Raw genomic sequence first — 12118 nt, forward strand, 5'->3', positions numbered from 1 at the left:
GAGACCACCAGTAGAAATCCATTCAAGTGTGCTAACAGGCAACTCTTTAAAATGCAAATACATTAGGGAAAGTTAACTCACCAATTTAGCTACTGTGACAAACTTTGAGGTGACACCTACCATGTAGATATTTGGGGAGAAATCACTTTATCCTTTACCATTCATCACTCTGGAGTGGAATATCCATTAGCTTGTGACCCTCTAGTACAATATTTATTTCATGACAAAATGTACCTATAACATTAACCTTCAATTAAAAGTGGTAAGGAAGAGTAGTATTCACTATGAAGTTTATCTGAATCTGATAATTCCCTTCACTGTAGGAAACTGTTCATTATCTGTTCTGGCAAGGAGATGAGATAACAGAATGAATGAACTCTCTAACCAACATTTTCCCCTATAGTTTTAACTTTAATTGCTCTGAGATTAATTTTGCTTTTTGGTGCATACCACTGTGCAAGGCCTCAACCTGGGAGCATGATGTTTTTCTGTTTTGTTTTGCAAATCTTCAACTGCTGCATAATGGAATTACTAGTCTGCCCCTAGCTCATCCTGTGGTTTCTGGTAATTTCTTCTAAGCTCCTCTGTCCTCTTTTCCCTCTTGAAAGTTTTCTTCTTTTGAACAGGAGCATCTGCCTTCATTATTTCTCTTAGAACTTTATACATTCTATTTATGCCCTCTTTTAATCTCTATGGAATAATATCTTGATTTTTTTAAACACTTTTCATGGCCCTAAATTACTTCATCTTAGTTACCATCTGTTGGTTTTTCAAGTCACCATTATCTCCATTCTTCACTCACTTCCAATTAAACTGCAAACTAACAAAAACCTCCCATCAGGTAGAGGCTTTCTAGATGCTTGTGGACTGCAGTAGAAGTTGTTCAGGTTTTTGTCATGTCTTACCTCTTATTGTGTTGAATTATAAGAGCTATTTGTCAGCCCCAGGCCTTCATTTTTTTCAGATCCCAGTGAAGGAATTTTGTTTCCCTCTTTTTTGATAAGTGAGCGGTCTTCTAATTTTGTGTCATCTACAAATCCATACATCTTGCAGCAGGGTCTTAATCTGGCCCGTAATAGATAGTGTGAAAAAGATTGAATCTAACACTGATTTTTCTTGCCCTCCACTTATCACTGCCTTCTTATGCTGTCAGCTTCCATTTACCACTGCTTATGACCTTGCTCACAAAACCAGTTTTATTGTTCTATTCAGTCTTTTACCAATAATGCCAAAATTGACTATCGTACTTTGCCCAGGGTTATATACAGAAGAATATTTGTCACTGCAAATTCAATTGTATTCTTTGCAGAATTTCTCACCCACTCTGGTCTATTTTGCATAATACTGTGAGGCTGATCTGAAATGTCACCTTTATCATGTCATTACCTTGCTGAAGATCTACCAATGGCTCTTTAGAGGCCCTTTCATCACATTCAGACTTCTTACTTTGATACCCGAGGCCCTTTAGAACTTTGCTCTGATGCTCTCCTCATGGTTTATCATGTACTCCATGCATATTTGATTTCAGGTAGCCACGCTGATTCAAAACCACCTCAACACATTTTACCCTCTTAACATTACATGATATGAACAGGCAAAACTGATATATGGTGATAGAAATTAGAGCAGAGGTTGCCTTTGAGTGGTAGAGGCAAGAGGGAACTTTCTGAGGATGATGGAAACATTCAGTATCTTCATTGTGGTGGTGGTTACATGGGTTTAGGTACTTGTCAGAATTCATCAAGCTGCACGCAAGATCTGTGCATTACAATATTTGTAAATTTGTACACAGACACATGCACACACACAGAGAAAGTGAGCAACTAAGCATATGCATGTACACGAGGAGTTAATAAATCTAGACTTTACGAAACTGCAATGAGGTACCACCTCACACCGGTCAGAATGGCCATCATCAAAAAGTCTACAGATAATAAATGCTGGAGAGGGTGTGGAGAAAAAGGAACCCTCCTACACTGTTTGTGGGAATGTAAATTGGTGCAGCCATTATAGAGAACAGTATGGAGGTTCCTTAAAAAACTAAAAATAGAATTACTATATGACCCAGCAATCCCACTACTGGGCATATATCTGGAGAAAACTCTAAAAGATACATGCACCCCAGTGTTCGTTGCAGCACTATTTACAATAGCCAAGAGTCAGCCATAAAAAAGAATGAAATAATGCCATTTGCAACAACATGGATGGACCTAGCGATTATCATACTAAGTGAAGTAAGCCAGACAGAGAAAGACAAATATCATATGATATCGATTATATGTGGATTCTAAAAAAAAAAATGATACAAATGAACTTATTTACAAAACAGAAGTAGACTCACAGACATAGAAAACAAACTTATGGTTAAATAAATTAAATTGTTTTTTAATTTTTTATAAAAATCTAGATTTTACTCTCTTTAAACTGGTCACTATTCAACGTTTTAAATGTTAATTTTTTTCAGGGGCTTAAGTTAAACCCTAATTCTTCCATGAGCCTTCCCTACTCTTATTTTTGGCTATGCTTTTTTTATTATTTTTTTTAATTTATTTTTTGGCTGCGTTGGGTCTTTGTTGTGGTGTATGGGCTTCTCATTGAGGTGACTTCTCTTGTTGCGGAGCACGGGCTATAGGTGCACAGGCTTCAGTAGTTGCAGAACGCGGGCTCAGTAGTTGCGGCATGCGGGCCCTAGAGTGCGCAGGCTTCAGTAGTTGGGGCGCACAGGCTCTAGGGTGCGCAGGCTTCAGTAGTTGTGGTGCGCAGGCTCAGTAGTTGTGGCTCGTGGACTCTAGAGCGCAGGCTCAGTAGTTGTGGTGCCCGGGCTTAGTTGCTCCGCAGCATGTGGGATCTTCCCCGACCGGGGATCAAACCCATGTCCTCTGCATTGGCAGGCGGATTCTTAACCACTGCACCACCAGGGAAGTCCCTCCCCTACTGTTTGAACCCATGGAGAACATAGTTTTATTTTTTAAATTATTTAATCTACCTAAGTATTATTTTGTGCGGTAGGGTCCTGCCCTCATTAAGAAGCCTTTTGCTTCTTTTGGTTCCCTTTATTTACTTTTGGGCCATTTTTATTGGTTGATGGCAACTTCTTCAACTTTGAGTGGCTCAACTTTTCCAGAAAGCCTTAATTATATAATTGAGAATTCAAGGAGGCAATTGTAGTGAATAATGAAGCCATTATGACCAGGTTGTAAGGATCTTAGGGAATGATTTTTATGGTATTGGTTTTACTTTAGTCATTTTTGAGGAATAATGAGCTAGAGTTGGGTGTTAGTTAATGGAAAAGTCCAAGGCACTAGATGTTTAGGTTCCTAGAGGAATAAGGGGTATTTAATTAATAATGTTTGATTAAAAAGGAAGAAGAGCTCAGAGTGTTTTCAAAAATTGTAAAGGGTCAGAAATTTTACTCTTCTTGCATGCCAGCAAGTCAGCTGCCACAGTTTCAGGGGTGCTGGCAGAAGACACAAGATTCCTGGTTCAGAGACAAAGAACTGTTATCCACAGCACAGCAAGCAGTGTGAGCTTCATGTTCGAATTGCTTTCCCTTGCCTCCAACTCCCACAGGGTGATGCCAAGGTGGGCCCAGGTAGATGCTAGGCACACAGTGGGTTTGTGTTATGTCTGAGGAACCCATGCTTAAAGAACCCAAATCTTTTATAATAGACTGAAAGCAAACCTGTCTGACATCTGCCCTAGAGGGAGATATAATCTGTCTTCAAAGTAAACCTACCCTCTGCTCTGGAGGGAGACACTGTGCCTTCAAGGCCGTTGACTATAAAAAATTCTTGAAAAGATAGTCCGGAACAAAGGTCATCAATGCCTGTGCCCACAAAATGTGCAGAAATGTGAGAAACCCATAGGGAATTCCCTCTAAATAAGTTTGTGCTAGCCATCGGGGAATAGTCTTGCATAAAAGTGTGGTAGAGATCGTTAATTTACCTAGTGCTAATTTTAATCTGTGGCATCTCCAAACTCTTCTGGAGAAATTAAGTCAACACAACCCAGGTATGCATTGATGCTGAAAGGTGAAATCAGTGGGCATTCAGGATCCACTGAATGACCAACACTGTTGGAAATATGAAATAGAAGATACAAGCCATGCCTTTCATTTTACCCAAAGATAAGTAGCTCACACAGAGCCCACTGGACTGCATGCAACCCTTCTAGCTCCTTAATACTGTCTGTGATCTAATTTCAGGATGAAAGCTTAGAAAGTTGCCTCTGAATTCTTATTTCTCAGACATGCCCATATGTTACTGTTTTAGTGGCTAAAAAGCATTACCGATTTCTCCTTGATATTCTTTCACTCAGTAAAATAGGTATTGTAAGTTTTAAGAAAACGCATTTTTCTATGTAATTCAATAAGGTTATTCTCTTTTTCAATGAAAAATAAAGCACTTAAAAGATTTTTTTTCCTGAGTTTGATCTCATAGACCAAAAAAAAGAAAAAAAAAAAAATCCAAACAGCTACTCACTGCTAATCACATCTAAGTAAGAATTAATGGTTCTGTGAACTTGGAAATTCTAAGTGAACTGTCAACCTCACACAATTCAATCACTGACCAAATTGCACTGAAACTTATTTGAAATGAAGGATAACTTTCAAATGATCATGTTTGCTTTCATTTTGTTTTAGGAAGACTAACTGAAATATAAATCTATAATATATTCATAAAAGCTTTATTCCTTAAGGTTAAACATTTCATGAAAATTTCTCAGTTCCTTTGAAAGTTATCATGAAGCAAATGAAAAAGTAATGGTGGACTAAAACTTATATTTCTTTCCTTAAAGGCGTTACTGATGTTTACAAAGACCTGGATTTTTTTTTTTTTTAACAGAACCATCTAGCATATGCCTTCTCAGCAGGAGCAATATCACCCCCCAAGGGAATCAATATTGGTTCTTGGAGAGGTGGGAGGAGAAAAATCTTAGATATTACAATGGTTTGTGACCTTCCAAAGGACCACAGTACATAAGCAGATATATAGTTATATCTGTAAATATTAATGTGGAGGGGATTAGGAAAAAGATATCTAACAAGGCTCTGTTAAGGGAGGAGGGAACGATAATGGAAGAAAAAAGTTGAGAAACTGATCTGGCATAACATTTTTTTAAGTGTTTTCAGATGGCAACCACTAAATTAAGCAAAGGGATTTATTTGTAATTCCTCTCTACTTTATGTCATATTTGTTCTTTTCATCTCTTTAGTCCGTAAACAATATAATAGCTTTAAAGAATTTTAATGAAATGACATCCATAATGTTGTTGTAGATTTTTTTCATGTTTGCATATTATTTATGTAAAATCACAAATACTCTTTGGTATTCTGTTCTCGTCACTCGTATACAAATATTCATCTTTCTACATAGTCTTTATAATGACTGTTTTTATGAGGATACTTGAGATTCAGTTGTACCGTTGTTCTCCTCCGGTTGTACTTCTGTGTCTAAAAATTCCTTCCGTGTCTTCTTTGCAGTTCTGCTTCTCCTGACTGCCTATTAAAAACTGAGATCCTCAGGAATTGCATCCTATGCCCCTCCTTCTCATACATCTCAGGGTCATCTCACCCATCTTCCAACAGCACTCTCATCTTTAGCTCCAGCCCAGACTTCACTCCTGGGTTCCAGATTCATATTTCCATCTTAGTTCCTGGACCAGGGCTCGAACCCGTGCCCCTGGCAGTGGAAGCACAGAGTCCTAACCACGGGACCTCCAGGGAATTCCCCATATTTCCAACTTCCTACTGGATTTCTCTACTTAGATATTCCTCAAAAAAAAATTTTTTTTTCAAACCTGTTTATCCCTTGTCCTCTAGATGCTTTTTCTCCCCGTTGATCTCACCCTTCCAGCCAGGTCCTAATGAATGTACTAATACCTTTAAAATATCCCTCCTCTCTGTTCACTCTGCTAGCCCTTTAGTTCAGTTCTTTATCTCTTACTTAGACAATTACACTATACTCCTAAACATCTCCCTGCCTTCTGTCATGCCGTCCCCAGAGTCGTCCTCCACAGTGCTGTCTGACAAGTCTTTCTAAAGTATAAATCTGATCAAGTCACTTCCCATATTGCTTATGGCTGCATTGCCCAATACAGCAGCCACGAGCCACATATAGCTGTTGAGCGCTTGAAATGTAGCTAATCTGAAGTGAAGGATGTTGAAATAAAAACATGTTAGGTCTCTGAAACTTGCTCTAATAAAAGGAATGTAAAATATATAATTTTTGTATATATTGAGTTAAATATTAATATATTAAAATGCATTTCACCACTTTCATTTTATTTTTTAAATATGGCTACTAGAAAACTTAAAATTATTTAGGTGGCTCACATTTGTGGCCTGCATTATATATCTGTTGGAGGGTGCTGGCTTATAAGACAGTGCTCAAACCCGTATCATCGTGTTAAAAAATCAAATTCAACTGAGTAAATTTTAAAGAGCTAATTGGATTTATTCAATGAATCATAAATTGGGCAGCATCTCATCTAGTAAATAGAAAGGAGCTCCAAAGAGCTGTACAAAATGGAAGACTTTTATAGGCAGAAGGAAGCAAGACAAGGAAGTTCTTCTAGCAAAGAGTGGATTGTTCAGACAAGGTTACCTTCCTTTGTGGGACAGTGGGGGGTCTATCAGGTAGATTTCCTTACTAGTGTTGACCAGGAAATTCCAGACTGAGTGGTTAAGATTACATTCCTGGGAAAGACTGAAACTGCAGTTAGGTTAAGTATTAAGTCTCCAGTTGGTGATGTGAGTCTTAGCACAAGTGACTCCATTTTGGGCCTGTTGTCTCTTTTTTAACAACAGAATTATGATGTTTCATCATCTGGCCATCACTTGCCTAGTTCATTTCATCTTCTTCTAGCTGTCATGCAAAGATTGATCTGGGTTCATACCTGGGCCCCTCCACATGCCAGCTGTGCGATCTGGAGCAAGAAGCTTAAACTCTCTAAGTTTCAGTATACCCAGCTGAAAAACAGAGATATTTCCTGCTTCAATATGTTGTTGGGAGGATTATAAGATATAACCAATATGGGAATTCCCTGGCAGTCCAGTGGTTAAGACTCAACGCTTTCACTGCTCTAGGCCCGGGTATGATCCCTGGTCGAGGAACTAAGGTCCCACAAGCCATGTGGTGCAGCCAAAAAAAAAAAAAAAAAAAGATATAACCCGTGTGAAGTGCGTACTGCATAAAATTTAATTCTCCCAGATACGTTCCAGCCACGCCAGACTTCCTTCATTTCCTCTTTTCTTTCCATTGTAAAGAGCAGGTCATGGTTCAGGTGTGTCTGCAGCCTTAATATTCCTAAAAGTGCACAATCCTCTTTCCCTGTTTAGTCACTGGGGTTCTACTTTCCCTTTATTTTTCCCGTTTTCACCAAATATTATACCTGAGAACCTCTGTGTTTCCTTTTATTTTTTCACTCAATATCCTGTCCTAGAGAATTCATTTTAAAAAGAGTAAATGATTGTAACATTGAGGAAATCTCAAGTCAAATGAAGAGCATAATCAAAAAAGATTTTAGCTTATTCTTGCCCCGTAAGAAAATATGTTTTTTTCCTGTGATCTGACACCCCACAGTCAATTCTTTAAACAAAGTAGGATTTAAATTTCACTTTGGAATAACATCAGAAATAATTTCTTCTCCCTCACTGCCCCCCTTTTCTTCTCTTAACCCTCCTGCCTACAAGTGTCCTCTACCCCAGACCCACACACTTAGCTACCACTCAAATTAACCACGTGGCGAGGGTCCTTTTCATCAGTGAGGCCTGTTGAGAAGAGGGTCCTCAGCTCACTATGGGTCATCCACAGCTTCGCAGAGAGTTTCTGGCAATGGACACCTTGCTCTAGCAAATCTTAAAAGTATTTTTGACAGCCAGAATTGTCAAAGATAAGAGTAGGGTGAAATGTTTTATATACGTTTCCGTTAGGAATTTCCATGAACATCTCTGAGTACTCCGCTCATAGGAGAAGTTTAGAAACACAACAGCATTCTAAAAGGGGCGATGAGACTCTGGCTAATGTCTCTCAAATGTAAAATGTGGCCTTTCAGATGATGTGGTCACCTTTGCCTTCTGCAATGTCAGCATTTGAAAATGGGTAAAGGATACGGATTAGATAGGAACTGAATGCAGGTGTGTTTTGCAACTAGTGTCGTTTAAGATAATCACAGATGATGGTTGAATGCTTAAGGTATTAATACAATCAGTATTTAACCTTGTGTAACTCCGCTTCATCAAATCACGCCCTGCACGTTGATTGCATTAAGCCGGGTCAGTGGTTTCTTGCTTAGGAATATCTTATAAGAATCTGAACAGGAAGGCAGCAGTAGCTGATCAGCTACTGTTTATTTGCATACTGAGCATGTCATCAATAATACAAAAGACAAGGTCTTTAAGTGGAAAGAACGGTGGGATTGGCATGAATTTTGCTTAATGGTGCGTAATAAGCAAAGTAGTCTGTGGTGCCAGAAACTGACAGGATCCATTATGTTAAAACAGATATATGTCTTTAATTTAGGGGTATTATGTAAATCTGACAGGAGTTTTTTCCCTTTATTTTCCTGTAGTTTAACTTTAATTGCTCCAAGATTAATTCCAATTTCTCCCTTCCTCCAGAGGGTGATGAGACGGGCGTGATGGATAATCTTCTAGAAGCCCTGCAATCAGGTGCAGCATTCCGAGACCGCAGAAAGAGGATTCCAAGGAATCCAGGTAAGAGCCATTCCAGCTAACATGGTATTATAGAATGTAAGTGCTCAGAGCCAAGTACCAAAAAAAAACCCAAAAGACAAAAACAACCTTTCTCATGAAAAAAATGTTTTTAAACAGTTGATCTCAGTTCATGTGTGAAATCTCAGCAGGCTTCTATATCTACGTGATCACAAGTTTCAACTTGGTAAAAGCATCTTCAAATAACTGTAGGCTTTGCAAAAAAAATTTAGAAGCAAGGATTCCTGCTGTGTTTCATATTAAATATTTTTAATTGTGATTTTATGAACATGTGGTTTGAGTAGAAGATGGTTTAAAACCATAAATGTAATTAAATCATTCCAAGTAATTAGCCCTAATGATGTCACGTTAGCTATTTACAGGTAAGGAAACTGAGGTAATGCTCCTTTCCAGAGGCCATTTTGGCTTTGCAGTCCATTCTCCATTCTCCATGTTACTAAAGAGAGGACAGGCACAGATGATCCAAGATCCCCAAAAGTCCCAAAATGTTGGAACCCCCTTTTTGTGTTTGTTTGATTAGTAACAAAGCCACACTATGAAAATTGATCTCGGAGGAAGAAAAAACATAAAAGAAGCAGAACAACCTCCCTCACTCAAGTGGACCCAGAAAGTTGTCTGTCTTTCCTCTTCATACCCTATGACTGAAGTAAATAATAGCTCCTCTCAGAATAATCCAAGTAGGCTGAGCTATCCATCTCCTCTAAGGAAATTTTTATATTTTTAGTTCCTATCTTTCTTGAAGTAGAGGGAGAAACTAGGTGTGTTGACTGTAAAAGCTCTCTTCATGGGCTGTAGAGCTATACGGAGACATAAATGAAAAACGGAAAATTAATAGTAAACATGGAAACTCTGCTTAATTTAGATTAGTAAGATTTGCCATGAATAGCCTACAATTCAAAAATATTCTGTGTTTAGAATAGAAACGATCACATTTTATTAAAATGGAAATTGGTACCTCTCAAAACCATTGTACTCCAAGAAACCAGTGAAAGAAATGGAGCCCAGAGCAGAATGGTCCAGAAAAGCTTTTGGCAATGGTGAAATTCATGGTGGAAGACAATATAAGTTATATTTCATCTTTTTCACATTTGAGTGAATCCCGATGGGTACATTAGCCTGAAGGTTAGATTTGGTTGAGAGGACAAGAGTGTTTTGGTTGGAGTGTAAGACCGCTTTATGTGGCTGAAGACATTGCAGATGGCCTACAGAAAGAGTGGAAGACTGCAGGAAAGAAACTTAACATCTATATTTATATGTCCATATTTTTTACGGTAATGCTGCATGGCAGAAAGTTAGGGGCACTACTAATCTGTCCTCAATCTTTACCTGTAAAATGAGAATATTCTATCATGCTACCAGAGGCCCCTGCCACCTTTTAAGAAAAATAGAAACCTTCCCTGCTCTTTCTTGAACAATCAGAGCATTAATAGACAGTGGAAGCAAACTGAAATAACTTTTCTATCAATTCTGTTCTCTGTTAAGCAGCTGATAAGTAAAAGCATGTTATTCTATGCCGTAAAAGAACTGCCATCATCTTTCTAGGCTATTTATTTTTAAAATACATTTGCTAAGGCCCCTGTCTGACTAGTCTCACACCTCATACTGACTCTAGAAAGACTGTACTGAGAGAAAGAGATCATTCCATGGGGTTTCTGTGAGTTTGGTACTCAAGGGAATATAGTGTTGTCAACTGTGAAACACCGAGAATATATTCACAAACTGCATAATTTTTTAGTACTGATTCCAAGTAATCTAAATTGGGACCTCTTTTGCTTTGTAGTTGGAGGGCCTCCATGAACACGTAGGGTCAAAAATATCAGCCCAGTTAGCCCTGGCAGTCATTCCAAGTGGCAGCAGCCAATGCAAATGTCTAGCGGTAAGAAGAAACTAGAAGGCAGACAGTGGCAGTGATTGGTAAAGCATCTTGGACATCAGTAGAAGTGCTTGAAGGGACGGGGAGGGGAAGGCAGGCACAGAGTTAGCAAGTCTGCCAAAAACTCTCCCGTCTGCTTCCCTCTTTCTAAAAGAGACTGAACTGGGGGGGCTTTTCCAGATTTCCTCGCTGTTTCTGCCTCTCTTAGCTAAGATCATCTTTTCCTGCTGGCCTCCTTTTGTTTTCACTTTCCTAGGCACCTTATTCGGTTCTTTTCCAAGATCCCATTGACTTTCTACTGCTACACTTTCCCTGTTTAACCCCAGCATCCTTGCTCCTGTCCAGAAACCTCTACTTCACCATGATGAGATAAAAGCAGAAAAATCAAATTATAAAGAAGGCTGTTTTCTCCAAGTAAAGTCGTATCAGAGGAAATAGCCAAAAAATCTGAAATCAGAATCAACCACAGACAGCAAAGAGGTACTGCTCCACTTGCCAACCCCATTATCATTGCTTACAGATGGACACCCCGGCATGTAAAATACAGAGCCCTACAATTGTGCTTCTAATTGCAGTGTTTTCAGTTGCATATTTAAACAAAATCAGGTGAGAGTCTGTATTCTTCATTAGAAAATCAAAATGTTAATAAATGGTATGATTAGTTGCCGACATTGCAAATCTTCCACAGTGAGCCGATGTTCCCCTCCCCAAGAAGAACTCATATTAGTTAACTCAGAAGGAGCTCCCAAATATTGCCTCCAGCCCATTCAGCTGAGTGTGTTGTTTCAGTTAAGGGCACCAAAACCATTTTAAGGGAGACGATCGTATCAGCAGTGATATTGAAAATATTAATAACTGGTATAGCGTGGGCCCCAGCCAATCAGAACGTGCACAGGCAATAAGTAGCCACTATGGCTGCTACTGGCTGAATTACCCAGATTACGGCTGTGCTGGTGTCAAACTCGGAGCTTAGGAAATGAGCCCCTAAACATTTATTCATGCATTGGACCTCTGTTCTGTGAAAGGTACTATGCTGGACATGATGGCAGATGCAGAAATAATTCAGATAAGATTTCCTTCGTTATAAGACCCTTGTGTCTTATAGGAAAGATAAAAAAAGACAGAAAGACTACAGGATAAGGCAGATGATAAGGGGCATTATACACCAGGTGTTAATAACATACTGTGTGAGTTCTGAGGAGGGAAATATTGTACCATATTGATATATCAGGAAAAAAATCATGGAGAAAAAGGCTTTGAAGGATGAGTATGGATTTCAGCAGTAGGAGTTGGAGGTGGGGATAGTGGGCATTTGAGTCAAATGAAACATCATTAAAAGAGTTTAGAAAGTGCAAAGCATTTTGGGAGAATGGCAAATGGTACAGCTAGTAAGAAAATAGGTTATATAAAGTGTAAAAGTATAGAGATAATTCTGGAAAAGTGGGTTGTTAGCCTATCATACAGTGCTGGAATAAGAGACTAAGGTGTTCGCATATCATTCTTTAGGCAAT

The 12118-nt window shown here is 38.8% G+C and overlaps 1 protein-coding gene across 5 annotated transcripts in view; it reads left to right on the forward strand.

Moving 5' to 3' along the window:
• DIAPH2 (diaphanous related formin 2) overlaps window positions 1–12118 on the forward strand; it is an 860940-nt gene that overhangs the window by 696065 nt on the left and 152757 nt on the right. For all 5 annotated transcript variants that reach the window (XM_082377062.1, XM_082377061.1, XM_082377060.1 and 2 more), the window contains one exon: window positions 8621–8716. In XM_082377062.1, coding sequence (XP_082233188.1) covers window positions 8621–8716 — 96 coding nt within the window. The remainder of the gene's footprint in view (window positions 1–8620; window positions 8717–12118) is intronic.

Source organism: Balaenoptera borealis (assembly GCF_965194805.1).
Source record: "Balaenoptera borealis genome assembly, chromosome: X".
Classification (NCBI taxonomy): domain Eukaryota; kingdom Metazoa; phylum Chordata; class Mammalia; order Artiodactyla; family Balaenopteridae; genus Balaenoptera; species Balaenoptera borealis.